The 15,844-nt window shown below is 34.5% G+C and overlaps 1 protein-coding gene across 1 annotated transcript in view; it reads right to left on the bottom strand.

The window, feature by feature from the left end:
- The window catches only part of LOC129217204 (all trans-polyprenyl-diphosphate synthase PDSS1-like), a 74,795-nt gene extending 62,743 nt beyond the window's left edge, over positions 1-12,052 (bottom strand). Inside the window, exon 1 of the mRNA XM_054851471.1 lies at positions 11,878-12,052. Within this exon, the coding sequence (XP_054707446.1) occupies positions 11,878-12,003 (126 nt within the window). The 5' untranslated portion in view covers positions 12,004-12,052. The remainder of the gene's footprint in view (positions 1-11,877) is intronic.
- Positions 12,053-15,844: the final 3,792 nt, after the last annotated feature.

Raw genomic sequence — 15,844 nt, 5'->3', positions numbered from 1 at the left:
CCGCGTTTTCGGGTTATGATAATTTGCGCAGTGTGCTAATGGCATCAATGAGGGGCATTTTATCGCTTATGATGTCAAAAAATTAATTTCAATCTGCGCAAAGATTAAAATAGTTGTTAAAAAAATTTAATTTTTTCATATTATTTAAAAAATGGGTAAAACCTTTGTTTTTAAACATTTTCTTTCAATAAAAAATGCTTTGAAAATTTCGAAAACGACCTCATTACCGAAATATCCCCTTTCATCCATTTATTTTGAGATTAACAGATAAAAAGCAAAATTGGGATAAATTATTACTGTGGTATTGTGTGTCCGTATAAAAATTGTATGTTTTCAGATATGCAGTAAACATGAGTTAGAGTAGAGATAAAAATGTGGGAAATAGTTAAATTCATACAAGTTTCCTCAAATATTCATTTATGAATATGGTCGAATTTCGATCACTGGGCGAACGCTAGTATAAATAATTTCAAGAACATTTTAAAGGCCTGAAAACATTATATGCATCTCAGCTGGATATAAAGCTGCAAATTATCGCCCATGGCCAGAGCTAAGATTGCAAGCAAACACCGGAAAGGTCAGTTACAGCATCCAGAGATTGTAGCTGGGCTCTAGCTTTATATTCATGAGTCTGGATTAGCTAAAACCATGCCTCAAGCAAAAAACCTCATATAAAACTGAGTAGATTATCACATTGTGAGATAAAAATACTTTCGCATAACAGAAAGAGGTGTAAATATATAATGACTCCCTATCGAAAAAGTGAAGGTAAAGGCTAGAGTATAAACACTATACCCCGGCTATTGCTGAAAAAATGTAGTAAAAAAAAAGCGGATGCGTGAAGGGGGCTAGAACCCTCTCGTAGAAATTTGAAAAACTGATGTCAAAACGCAATTTTCAGAACGTTTTGGTGGTAAAGTTAGGTGAGATGGGGTTGAGGTTCCTTCCAGAGTATTTTTCCTAACTATAGTCCATTTCACGTTTTCACTAGCGATATTAGGGGATCGAATGCTTTTTCCAGAAATTTGCACAAATAAAAGGTTAAAAACGCATTTTTAACCTATATGTGATAACGTTAAAGTGACTGAGAAGGTACAGGGGCTTTCTCTGAAAGTCTTTCGCTGTAGAACTCGGGAAAACACGATTATAGACTATCTTTGGGGACGTTTGGAGAGGAATTCTTTGGTGATTTACTTTGAAAAAGTTTCAAAATTGCAGTCATAAGAAAAGAGTTTTACGCAACTTCTGGTGAATTTACGTTACTAGGTAGCTCTCCTCCGGAAGTCTTTTGACATTGAACACTCCAATTTAAGCTGTAACTGGTGACGTTTGGGAAATGAAGAGGATTCGGAGGCACTCTCTGGAAAAGTTTCGTCAGTGAAGTCCTAAAGACGCAATTTTAGTCGATGTTTGGTTAAGATTAGAAAATGGGAAGTTTTGGAGGCTTTCTATGAAAATCTTTTAATAACTAAGTCTTCAAAAGGTGGCGTTTCGTTTGGGAAATGGAAAAAGTTCACGGGCTGTCTCTGGAATTTTTTCACCTTAAAATTCGAAAAAACGCAACGTACTCCATCTTTGTCCACGTTAGGGGAATCTCCTAACGTCACGAAAGTGATGTCAGGTCTTGATTCAGATTTTTTTTTTCGAATTTTTGCTCCTAAAGAGGTGACTTAAGGTTTAGGTTTGAGAATAATAGAGAAAAGAGGACTGCCTGCCTCTTCTTGACTCTATCGGCCTCCTTCCCTCTCGAAATCTCTTTCAAGATTAGGTGATATGAAAAGGAAAAAAATCTTTAAACTTTTGAAAACATGCAAATTTGAGAACATGCAAATTTCGCTGGACCCATTTGGAAATGAAATCCTAGGCACTGGCGAAAAGCGCGGGAAACCTAAACACCAGATTTACAAATTTTCCGGCTAGTTGATAGCATGGAACCTGTTGTTGTTGCATGCCCCAATGGTCAGCAGAGCTAGTCCAGATCCATGAGTTTGTTTACCCTCAAGAAATCCAGCATCGTCACTGGGTCTTCAGTCAAATCCCTCCTGGAGAGCCCCAGGCACGACAGTATATGGTGAGGCGAGGCCTGTTCAACGGAACACTTGGAACAAGTCTGAAAGGTCTTCGACCCCTCCGAAAATTTTAAAGAAGCCCACTACGAAAACGGGTAAGAGTTGTTTGTTCCTGTCTGTCAAACCCAGGGGTCAGGGAGCCACCAGGTCGTGAACATCTGTACCAATGGTGTTCTGGCTGGACAATCCAAGTGATATTATCCCTGTGTTTCATCTTTGAGTGGATCTCCTGAAAGGTGAGTGATGCCGTTGACTCTGAGACCTCAGTAGCACCAGCTTTCGCCAAGGTATCCTCGATCTCATTACCCTCTATTTCCACATGGGAAGGGATCCACTGCATGTGAATTTGATGAGAGACGGAAAGTTGTTTTAGTTTGTTGAGTATTGAAACTCCTACACTATCTCCCACACTTTGCCATCTGGTCAGGTGCTGTATTGCACTTCTGCTATCGGATGGAATCCAAATTTCGGTTCTGTGGGGGAGAAGCTCCAGTGAGTCTAGGGCTTCATCAATGGCTATTAGCTCACTACGGAACACAGAGCAGTAATTAGGGTTTCTCCTCTGAATCCTCAAGTCAAGGTTTTGCGATTTGATGTAAATTCCACTACCAGAGTGGTTATTATCGTCTCTACTGCCATCCGTGTAGACTCGAACAGCGTCAATTGGAATCTCTCCAATTCTCTCTAGAGCTACTTGCTTAAATAGGCTGGAAGAGCTGTTTGTTTATTCACTTGAACCGGTAAGTCAGGATGGATAAAGACGCCGTCAAGATCATCCGCTGGGTCTAGACATTGTATCAGATGATGTGATTCCACGGTATTATCGATTATATTAAGAGAGGCTAATTGGCCGAAGGGACTGTTCCTTCTGAGCCTTTGGTTATTACACCAATTTTCGAAGTAAATAGAGGTACGATTTTGTGTACCAAGAGCTCTGAGCTTTCTGTAATATTTTGTTAGGTATGCTCGTCTCCTAAGACTTAGCGGCTGAAGGTTTGCATCGTAAAGCACAATATCACTAGGACAAGTGTTTCTCAGCCCGGTAATAATCCGGGCAGCGCTGAGCTGGACTTTTTCGAGTTTTTGCAGATTTGAAGCAGAGGCAGAGCAATAAGTTGGGATGCCATACTCTAAGATTGGTCCGATTAGTGAGATATACGTGTTTCTGATTGTTCCAGCATCAGACCCCCCAAACACGCCCAGAGATGTACCTCAAGATGTTTCGTCTCTTTCTAGCCTTAAGCACAAGAAGATCAATATGACTGTTTCCCAGTATTTCAAGGTCCAAAACAAATCCCAAATATTTTGGATGTTTATCCACATTCAGCAATTGATCATTCAGTGAGATATTGGGATGGTAATTATAGATCTTTCTGTTAGTAGTAAAGAAGGCTACCATAGATTTAGTTGGATTAAAACATAGTTTGTGATCATCAGAGAAAATCCGAATGTCTTCTAAGACTTAGTTAATGACACTCTCCAAGCTCTTCAAGTCAGAATCGGACTTCCAGAGGACAATGTCGTCCACGAAAGCGCCAACTTCACATTTTTCCTTAATAATTCTTTCAATGCCTTATAAGTAAAGTGAGAACAGAGTTGGGCTCGGCACTGACCCTTGAGAGATCCTTAAACTCCTGGAGAGGGAACTGTTATACTTCACTTTGACTAATCTATTTCTCAAGAAATCGTATATCCAGGGAAGAGCTTTACCACCAATTCCAAATTTTTTAGATAATTTTATAATTAGTAAATTATTCCAGACTCTGTCAAAAGCTTTTGACAAGTCCAGGAAGACCGCGATTGTATGATTAGTCGGTTTCTTGTTTTGGGCATCTCTGATTCCCTGACAGAAGTAAAGTAATTGGTCAGTAGTGCAATGTCCCTCTCTGAAGCCGTACTGCTCCTATGGGAAAAGATTGTGCGAATGTAGGTGAAAAGTGAGTCTTCTCAGAACCATTTTCTCCATGATTTTGCATGCAATACTGGTTAGGGCTATAGGTCGATAGCTCTCCGGGGAGCTGCCGGTTTTGCCAGGTTTCTTAATAGGTATGACTGTCGCTCTCCTCCAGTCCCTAGGAAGATGTTCCTTATTCCAGGAAAAATTAATAATATCCAGGAACCTTTGCCTTCCAAATTTACTAAGGTGATCTAACATTTGACCATGAATGCCGTCAGGTCCAGGTGATTTATTCAGGTTAGTTTCTCTGACTGCAGCCTTGAGTTCACTCATGCCAAAATCTTTACTGAAAATGCTGTTTTGACTCTATTTATTGCTGCGGCAGCCATGTACAATATCGCTTGCCTTGATTTTGACTTTTATGTCTTTATCAGTAAAGTTCAATTTACTTATTTGTTGGTAATGTAAACCTAACAGGTTGGCCGCTTGTTCATCGTTCTCGGCCATTTCACCACTGTCACTCTGGATTGTGTTACTCTGTTCTACCTGTGGTTGTTCTTTGCTAATATTTTTAACCAGTTTCCATAGTTTTCCATTATCTGTTCTTGAGTCGCGTCCCGAGCACAATTCGTTCCATTTATCACGTTTAATTTGAGCATATAGTCTTTTAATTTTTGCGTTGATTTTATTCAATTTAATTCTTGCGAGATTACCGTTGTCCGAATCCTTAGATTCAAGGACTCTTTTACGCTCCTCCAATAGAGGTTGTAGTAAGGGTGATTTGCTAGTTAAGTAAGGTTTTTTCCTCCTCAATTGGAATCATTAAACAAATGACTGTACTGAGGCTGCAATGCAAAAATTTAAAAAGCAAATATACATTGATATTAATTCAATGCAGAAGCAACAGCTAACAACTATCTTAATTGTTCATTTCATTTCCTTTCAATTTAAAATGTTATTGAATACTGAGGTGTTTTTATTTATTTATTTATTTTTTGGGGGGAGGGGCGGGGGGGGGGGTGCCTAGTGAATGTTTTAATTTTTAGGCTTTTAAATGTTTCTTCATTTAATAGTCTTTAATATTTTGAAATTTATATGCATATCTAAATAATTTTCTTCATATTTATACACGTTTTACTATTTATTAAAGTAATTTGGGTTTTGTAAACAATCGGTAAAGAGCATTTTTTAGTAATCCAGAAAACCAGGAGATATGTGGATGTCTGAAATAGCGATGGTCGCAAACATCCCGGTTAACTGATTCTGAACTGCAAGTAAATGAAGCATTGTGAAAGGGGAGGGAGAGTTAAAATAGCTATGAAGAATTAAAGATGTACCGATGAGCAAATTGGCCGATTACCGATTAATCGGCTGCCGATAATCTGCCGATTAATGATCATAAATTATTATTTTTACAGCTACCAATTCCTCCATCACTTTTGATCTTTTCTTTTTTGAATTTAGAAATAGTTAACGGTTTTTTTCTGAGAGACAATTTTTCTCCTCTTTCCTAATTTTCCAAAAATTATTTCAAAATTTCAAGCAATTTCTTTCAGATAATTTTCATATTAATATTAATAAAATCACTACTAGATATGAAACTAGATGTTAACTAGATATGAAAATTTAAAAATATTAGAGGAAGCCTGTGGTCAGCTTTGAGAGCATTTTTTATTTTAAATTACTGTTCGGCAAAAAAAAAAAAAAAAAAACCCTTCAAAATGCTTCTGACATTTCGTCGGCTGATTCTTATGCAAAATGACCCTCTGAATCCGAATATGACCTCTGTTTCCCCCCTATACGTACCAATTTTTTTAAAGTCTCCCCCCCCCCCCCCCCAGTTTTTTTTTTTTTTTTTTTCAATTTTCCTTAGTTTCAAGCTTTTTTTTTTTTTTTTTGGAGGTGAAAGGAGCTTCATATTAACTGCTAACATAGTTTTGGCGGACAAGAGAGGTTCATAGTTCAAGATCATGGACACTGATAGCAAAAGGATGGACTTGGAGGGGGTATCCCCCCCCCCCCCCCAAAATATTAGAAAATCACGAAAAACGATCTTTTTATTCTGCTTTAAAAAAAGAAGTTTTCAAAAAACATTTCGGTGAAGAATGAGAGTATAAGACTCGCTTCTATGACTCCCATGCCCAAAAAATTTTTCGCGATGTAAAAAAAAACTGTCTTGTGAATGTCGCACCTTGCATACGAGTTGAATCGCAGAAAGACATTCTTCTGGCTGGTTTTTATGCAAAATGGCCCCTTGTTTCCAAATACGATCACCTTTCCCCCCATCACGCCCTCTTTTTTAGAACTCTCCCCCTCCCCCCTCTGATTCAGAGTCTACTTTTTATTTGGAGGAGGAAAAGAGCATTACAATAACCGTAAACATTATTCTGCATGACTGCATAGAGGTGTGCAAAGCTCAAAATCTTGTGCATATGTAGCAAAAAAGAAAACATGTACCCCCCCAAACACACTGTGCAGCATAAAAACTCTCAAATGCTTCGGAGGCTATTCCAGCTAATTCTTCTGCAAATTGATCCCCTGAATCCGAATATGATGTCCGTTTTCCTCCTACACGTACTGCTTTTTGCAGAAAAGCACCCCTCCCCCCTTTTTTATTTGGAGGGGGGGGGCAAGTTTTACTTTTTGCTACATATGCACAAGATTTTGAGCTTTGCACATCTCTAGTCATTCAGAATAATGTTTACGGTTATTGTAATGCTCTTTCCACTCCAAATAAAAAACAAATGGCCCTGAATCAAAGGAGGGGGGTTATAAAAGGGGGGCATGATGGGGGGAAAGGTGTTCGTATTTGGAAACAAGGGATCATTTTACATAAGAATCAGCCAGAAGAATGTCTTTTTGAATGAAGACCTGCGATTGAACTCGTATGCAACGTGCAACATTCACAAGACAATTTTTTTTAATTTTTTTTACATCGCGAAAATTTTTTTGAGCATGGGAGCCATAGAAGCGAGTCTTATACTCTCATTCTGAGCCGAAATGTTTTTAAAAAACATCTTTTATTTTCGTTTTTCGTGATTTTTTCTATTTGGGGGGGGGGGGTACAATCCCCTTCCCCCAAGTCTCAGTTTGCTATCGGTGTCCATGATCTTGAACTTTGAACCTCTCTTGCCCTCCAAAACTGTGTTAGCATAAAGCTCCTTTCACCTCCAAAAAATAGTAATAATAATAATTACTCTGAAACTAAAAAAAAATTGAAAAAAAAAAAAAAAAATTGGGGGGGCCTTAAAAAAATTAGTGCGTTTAGGGAGAAAATGGAGGTCATATCCGGATTCAGGAGGTCATTTTAGATAAGAATCAGCCGACGAAATGTAAGAAGCATTTTGAAGGTTTTTTTTTTGCAGTACAGTGCTATTAGTAGCCATTTAAAACAAGTTTTTTTTTTATCAGTTATAAAAAGTATAAGGTTATGGTTATCTAAAAGCACTATTCTGAAGAGGAGAAGTATTGAACATGAAACATGATGCAACATTGAAAAATGCATATTTGTTCAAAATAAAAAATAAATTAATTAAAAGAATAATATTACTTGTACCATCAGTTAGTGAAAAAATTAATTTAAAATCTTTTACGTCAAGTAATATTGATTTCTTTTTTTTTTTTTTTGAATTAAAAATAAGTAATTTAAATAGTAAGTTGCATGATGTAATGATAAGTATAGTTACAAGGAACAAAATAACTGAAAAAATAATCAAGTTGTGCCACCAAAAACTGGTGTTAGGGTATCATCATAAACTTTAAAAAATGTTTCTGAAAGAGTAACGGGAAGGGGGAGGGGAGTTAAAGGGAGGTTCCAGTGGGATCATTTATATATTTGTTTATTTCTGTCACATTTATTCCTTTAACAGATAAATAGAAATAACAATTATAACATAAAAATTAAAAGTAGCTGCAAGGCAGGTGATATGACAAGTGTAGGGGGGGGGCTAGCGGCTCAGGGGGGAGGGTAAGTAATTTTCACATTCTAATTTAAATGTCGTTCTGTATAGCGTCATGCGAGTTTTAGCTGTGAGAATTCTGCTTGAAAATTTCAACCAGTTTTAAGCATTTTCTAAACTATTTGTTTTTACTCTGTACACTTTCGTACTGCAATTCTAAAATAAAATGTTTGTGGCAAATTATGTGTATTTATTGTTCATAAATTTATTAATCATAGTTTCGTGTTAAAGGTATGCTTAGCAAAATTTATTTTAAAAAATATTTTTCCAGCCGATTAATCCAGGGTTGGCAAAAACCCGGGTTTTTTTAAAAAAGCCCATGGACCCAGGGTTTTTTGGGTTTTCTAAATAAAACCCAAAAAAACCCAACTGAAGCTGGGTTTTTTAAAAGAAATGTGGGTTTTTTGTCTTTTTTTAGGGAAAATATGGGGGGTACTTGTAGCATATTGTAGCGTAAATATATGGACAAAGCGCAAAAATTGTCTTGGGAGAAAAAAAGCTGGAAAATTCAGCGTTTTCTGAAGAAAAGTATAAAAGATGACAAAACCCACAAGTTTCAGGTTTTTTAGTTTCCATAATTACCAACAGTTAAGGCAAATTTACTTCTCGAGTGATAAAATCTATTGTTTGTTTGTTTTGTTTTTAATTGCATACCTACATTTTTTTTTTTTTTTTTGCATTTTACTTTATTGTATTTCATTTTGTTATGCAAAACTACTGTAGAACCTTAAGTAGTTTAAATCCCTTTTTACTGAATTCCAGCTTAATCGAGACATTTCTTTGAATTTTATGTTGCCTGTTTTTCTATTTCTGTGTATGGAGAAAGAAATATTAAACTTTTTCGTAAGATAATGAAAAAAATGCTGTACATCCATCCTATTCTGTTTTCTATCCGACCGTTTGTAAAATCTGTTAATTTCTTTAAAAAAATATACCTTGTTTATTCGAGATTTGTGACGTGTTGGTTTGCAGAAAATAATTCACATGAAAGCTTTTTAGCTAGAGTAGTTTCCTCTGTACAATCTACAAATATTGAGAAAATCTGAAGTGACAGGACTTAGTCAAGATAATTTGAGTTATTTATTGAGACCAGTGAAAGAAAAAAGTTAAATATATTTATTTAAAGTATTTGAAGTATTTTTTTAATGCTTCTAAGAGTTAAGAAATACTATTAAAGTTCGAAATTCATTTTTTATGTTCATTGTCTGTGGTGAAGAACAAATAAAAAAGAAGTTTAAATTGTGAAAGTATTTAAATTAATTAATTTTTTTGAAAACAACTTAGAAAATTTAAAAAAAACCCAAAAGTGGGCTAAAAAATGGGTTTTTTTAAATGGGTTTTTTCAAAAAAACCCATTGGGTCCAATCTGGCCAACCCTGGATTAATCGGCAAAATTTGGCCGATTATAAACAATCCACAAAGCAAACGATTAATCGGTGCATCCCTAATTAAAATTATATAATACTTTAGAATACTTTGCAACCGCCTATCTATTCAACGCTACCTCTGTAAACCACAGCATTTTTTAAAAGTAAATATGAAATCATGCAGTTAATAGAGATGGGAACAATCAGGAAAAAACTGGAAATTTGTGTGTGTGGGGAAGGGGGGGGGGAGACCAAGTTTTTTTTTCTGTTTCTTTCTAAAGGGCTTTATTTTCACACAGAAAAAAATAAAAAATATCCAGATTTTTGGCACAAAAAATGCATTCATAAATTTACAGTTCTTATTTTCATGTGCCTATTTTGTTTGGAAAGATTTGTATGTACATTATCCCACGCGAAAACACTAACTTCGATAATGTAAGCTGTAAGATATACTTTAATTTCCGAGTACACCAAAGTACTACATGTTGCTTTTCTCACTACAATTGTTTTGTATGTATACACAAGACAGAATTTGTATATTATCAATCAATTTTGCTAGTAAGCAGAAATTTTTAAAGAATTTTTTTTTAATATACAGTCTGACATCCACATATTGAAGTAGCAAATTGCCGTAAAAAAATTCAATATATAGAAAAAATCTTATTTTATCCTAAAAATCTCCTAAAACATTGAAATTAAAGTTAAATTTTGTGTATGAAACCCAATTTCTAATTTATACGAGCATCGGATTAAATGAAAGTTGGTAATTAAAAAAATAACAGAAATTACACTTTTACAGCTTCATACATCTTTATTCTTCGGCAATTCAATCTGATCCGCAACATTAGAGGATTTTCGTTTTGACAATGTAATCGAGCGAAAAGTAAAAAAACAATCTACTTAACTTAATACTGCAGATCAAAAGACTAAAAATGATAATCAACAGACAAAAGGGATAACTTGAAACTGATTTTACAACGTTACTGGTTACAACTAAGATTTGAAATAAACTTGAGGGAATTTAAGAACTCTAGAATGAAACAACGACCTGTCTACACACCCCTCAACCCCAGATCCCTAATGAGTTTCGTAGCAACCTCTAGTGAACATAACTTTCTCCCCTAACCTTCATTTTTCATGAGACAAAGTCTGAAGTGGAAAAAAATCTACGAATGCTTCAAAAAAAAAATTTGATGTATAGATTTCTTTGATATATAGAAACAATTTTTCTGTGTAATAAACATGGAAACTTGCTGGGATTTCGATATATAGACAATTTCGATATGTGAAAGTTCGATATATGGAGGTTCGGCTGTATTTCATTTAATGGGTGTGTATATATGAAAACACACACACATATATATATATATATATATATATATATATATATATATATATATATATATATATATATATATATATATATATATATATATATATATATATCAGTGATATACAGTGGAATCTAAATTAAAGTATTCTATGAGACTAAAAATTTAAAATGCACCAAGCGGGAAAACCTAAAATTAGAGCGGGGAAAAACTCTATACATAGTGTCCCAAATTGCCTTTTCCAATGGACTTGTGTACAAAATCTAATTTTTAAATGTTTTAAGTTACAATTTCATTTTTTGCTTTGCCTATGCCCACAATTTTCTCCCCTTTGCTTCCTGGTTCGCATTTGCAGTTTCAATGCTTTTCCAATAAAAACAATACAACAGAAAGAATGACAGAACAGCTTCGAACATCTAGGAAACAAATTTGGAATACATTGCAAAATTTGAGCATTAATACTCATTGTGGTTAAAACCTTTTCTGATGTGCTAATGCATTGATATATTTTGTACATTTAAATAAATTTTTGAAATGCTCTTTATAATGCCTAAGTGTCTCTTTGGAATTACAACACAAAACCTCTGATTCCAAGATCTTTCTAAAAAAGTGTTCTACTACAGCATTTAACTATGTGTGCATGTATTGTAAGTATATATAGTACACAGCAAAGTATCCCCCCTCCCCCCCCCCCCCCAGATGAAAAATTTCTTGCTGTTACATCAATTTACATATTTTGCGATGCAAAACAGAACTTTAAAAATAAAATTTGAATCCATGGGAAAAGACACAGCAGTTTTAAGTATTTTAAAAAGTAAGTAAACTGAAGTAGATGCCTTTTTTTAAAAAAATTACCTCTAGAGACAAAACTTTTCCAGTGAAATGTGACAAGAAGAATATGGAATACATAAAAATGATGCTTTGAATCAGCAATATTACATTGGAAAGTCTAAAGCACTATGAAACACCATCTTTACACATAGTATATACTACTTCGGAATTGTACTAATAAAAAGCTAAAATTTTGGAGGAAGAGAAAAGATAATGTATCTTTATCTCCTGCATAAAAAGATATTCATTATCGAAAGTGTAACCCATCAAGAAAATAAAACGATTTTCTATCACACAATGATTTTGGAGAAATAAACAAAACTGTAGCAGACGACATAAACAGTGATGCTTTCGACATATTGTATAACTGACCCTGTAAAGGTCGTAAAAATTTAAGAATAACTTCCAATTTTTTTCACTTACTTTCATGAATATTGAAGGGGATAAATGAATCCACCGAGTCGATGGTGAAATGCACAAAAAAAGTTTTTTATTTCCTAAGAGTCGAACAGTTATAGAACTGAACCTAGGAAGAGAAGTGATAGCCATTGCACGCCGAAGCCATGCACGGTGCCACCGTCTGCTATGAAAGTTTTTGCTCGTTTGGTATTTGAGTTTGTTGCCAGATCGAAAACGTCTCTTTACATTGGCCTGTGGTGGAAGTTGAAGTGTTACTTAGCAATGAAAAGGAGAAACTTTGCATACGATGCTCTCGGACCTGACTCAAGTGCACTGCTTCTTTATTTTAAATTTTAGGTTAAATACATGCGCTATAATGTAGCATTTGTTTATTGGTTTCATTGAGAACCACTGGTTACTAAGCAGGGGTGGATTATAACAATTTATTTTTTAAAAATACTTGATTAATATACATTTATATATGTGCAGGGGGGTTTGAAGACGGCCTGATTACCGTAGAGTCCCTCTCTTCTTAAGAAAGCCCGTAATTACTTAAAGAATTATGCACAGCATTACAACTATACGAAAAGTACACGCATTTTTAAAATAAGCTGAAAAATAATGACTCGTCAGTTGGAAAAGGGGAATTTTTAGTCATTCTTTCCGAAGCGAATTTACCCTGTCACAATTAAGAGAGGTCCCGAAGAAGATTTATAAATGCACATGATAAAAAATTTACATAGTTCTATGATAGACAAAGCAGCACCCAAAAATACATTCTGACAGGCACCTAGTGAATCAATCCCTGTATTCCGCTATAGAGCCTTCAGGGGACCTCCAAATTATTGTGGGCCTAGCCCCTCACTATTTGTTGGTCAGGCCCGGGGTTTGACAAATATCGTGCGTCTAAAAGAAGAAGGGAAAAACAAAACCCTTGGCGACGCTACTGGTTCTTTCTGAACAAGAAGCTTTCAGAAATCATATGGCATTGAATCTCCAGTTAACTCTGAAAAATAATTTTTCGAAACTTCGTTTTCTAGGACTTCAATTTCGAAATATTTTTTGGAGAAAGCCCCAGAACCGTACTGCTTGAAACATTATCAAAGTTTGTCTGGAACTGCATTTTTAGAACTTCAATTTCGAAAAATTTAGCGGAAGGATTATCGATTTAGCTTTATTTCACAAAAAAATCGATCGGAGGCAGCCTCAAAAAAGTCCCATTCCTACTGTCAACATATTCGCAACTCCAACGAACTATAGGGGGCATTCAACCACCGTCTAATGACGGATGAAAAAGAAAAAACAAACGCCGTAGCGTAGAAAATGCTCATAAGTCTAGTAAATTTTGTTCGTAAGTATGATTTTTTCGCTTTATTCTTTTTAAACTAATTTTCAAAGTCTTGTGGATATTCAGGCCCACGTAGAAAGAAATGAGAATACAAGAAGCATTACTAAATGTCAAAAATTAATGCAAATTACGCAGTTCGTAGTTTTAAGCACCCATTTCCACGATGTTGAATTCGATATTTATCAATTCTTGATAAAACTAAATAATAATTGTGGCCTGACAAGAATAACAATTAATACTAGATAGTTTAATTATATGACATTACGAATTATTATCAAAAGAAGATGATACTTCTTTGCCTTGCTTGGCTAGCGCTAATTGTTTTGCATTTGTAGCTGAGTTATTTCTCTCAAATTCCCGAATCGGTTAATTTAAAATTTTTCTGTTTCGATGTTTCTAATTTCTAAGTTATGGTTTAATTATGTCATGCTATGCAAATTATCAGCAAAATTCTGACAAAATTGTTTGCTCGCATAATACTAAAACTATAACCCTAAACAAATTTGGTGAAACCTTTCAGCTGAGAACGTAAAGAAGTAAATTCTTTCTCGGTTAAACATTTTTAATTTCGTTCTACGATAATATATTCAAGAAAATATTTTGTATAGTGTCCATTCCAACTTAATGCTGCTGTAAAATACGGTTAGTTAAATTAATTTAACATTAAAAAAAAACATATTCTTACAAATTCACACAAAACAATAAAATTTTTTACCTGGGTATAACGTTATCAAGTTTGTTATTCCAGAGGTTTCTTGTGTTTACGCTTTCACCATTTAACAATCAACTCACTTTTTAGGAGGAAATAAGGAAAACTAACATTATCTTGAGAAGCTCGAGAATACTATTAAGGGACGAAACAATTTTTGTAGCTGAAAGCAACCCAGTAAGCAAAATATCTTGCCTCAGTATTGCATAAAGATTGACATGCAAGAAAAATCATCTTGCATTAATGCTGCCTCAATGTTGTTATGTTACTCCCTTTATGCTGTCAGCAGGCTGCCACAATATTGCCTGACAAGGTGTATGCAGCATAATATCAGGAAAATATCAAGGTAGGTTGCTTTTGTAATATTGCATACGTATTGATATGACAGTATAATATCAAGATGTTGTCATGACAGCATGAAATCAAGGTCTAGGCAAGATGATCTTGCTTTTGTAATATTGCATACGTATTGATATGACAGGATGATATCAAGATGTTGTCATAACAGCATGAAATCAAGGTCTACGCAAGATGATCTTGCTTTTGTAATCTTGCATACGTATTGATATAACAAGATAATATCAAGATGTTGTCATGACAGCATGAAATCAAGGTCTATGCAAGATGATCTTGCTTTTGTAATCTTGCATACGTATTGATATAACAGGATAATATCAAGATGTTGTCATGACAGCATGAAATCAAGGTCTATGCAAGATGATCTTGCTTTTGTAATCCTGCATACGTATTGATATGACAGGATAATATCAAGATGTTGCTTTTGTAATCTTGCATACGTACTGATATGTCAGGATAATATCAAGATGTTGCTTTTGTAATCTTGCATACGTATTGATATGACAGTATGTTTTCAAGGTGTTTTATAGTAGAACCTCGTTACTTCGAACACGCTTAAAACGAATTATTTGCGATTCCCCGTCCTTTGTGCTTATACATAGCGCCATTTGTTTTTCGGATAAAACAAATTTATTTTAATGGTCCCTTTGAGCTTGTTTTAACGAGGTTCGACTGTTATTATTTTCACTTCCAACTCATGAATTAATTTTCATTCTTTTTTTCCGTATTCTTTTCACCTTTCCATCCCCCATCATTCACAAAAAGCCCACATTTTTTAGCATCTATAGAAATTTTGCATGTAACCCCAAAACAAATTTTTACTGAAGATATTTGCATATCATTTATTCAAAACTATCCTTTAACTTAGCAACATGACTTATTTATTTTACCTTCATTATTTTGCAAGTGATAATGTATGATTAATGCATAATATTATTAAATTTTGATTGTGCACAATGTATATAAACCAAAAATATTCCAATTGTTTAAAAACATTTAATCACACATTTTATGTGTACAGGTGAGATGAATGCAAACAAAATTAAATTTCAAAAATTTTATTGTACATATTTACAAAAATTATATACAAAAATTTATTGACAACACATTAAAAGCAAGTCTGGCATGAGATTGCTGTAAAGAGGAAATTCATAAACTGAAAACTGCAGATAGTAAAGGGCCATTCACGGAACTTGTACATGACATTTCATCAAAAATGATAATTTAAAAGGGTAATGAGCAAAATCTTGTTGCTTAGGTAATCTCGAATGTATGTGTTAACTTCTTAAGCAAAAAAATTCATCATTTCCTTTTGAAATTTTTTTTAACTTCATTTCTTATGAAATACAGGAACCATCAACTGCTGATCAAAGTGACCGCTTTCAGTAGAATGGCTATAAACATATTTTTTAGCAGTTTTTTTTCTCTACAAACGAGATGTTTCCTTTATGCTGGAACCTTAGCGTTCAGAAACCCATAATTTGTTTCGTCATTGATATACCAGTAGAGTAAAACTATTACCTAAAGCATACAGCAAAATACAGAATTTGGCTTTTGATGCCCTGCACGTGTAACTT

The sequence above is a fragment of the Uloborus diversus genome, chromosome 2 (assembly GCF_026930045.1).
Source record: "Uloborus diversus isolate 005 chromosome 2, Udiv.v.3.1, whole genome shotgun sequence".
Taxonomy (NCBI): domain Eukaryota; kingdom Metazoa; phylum Arthropoda; class Arachnida; order Araneae; family Uloboridae; genus Uloborus; species Uloborus diversus.
The sequence above is the reverse complement of the archived record's forward strand: the minus strand, read 5'-3'. Positions and strand labels throughout refer to the sequence as shown.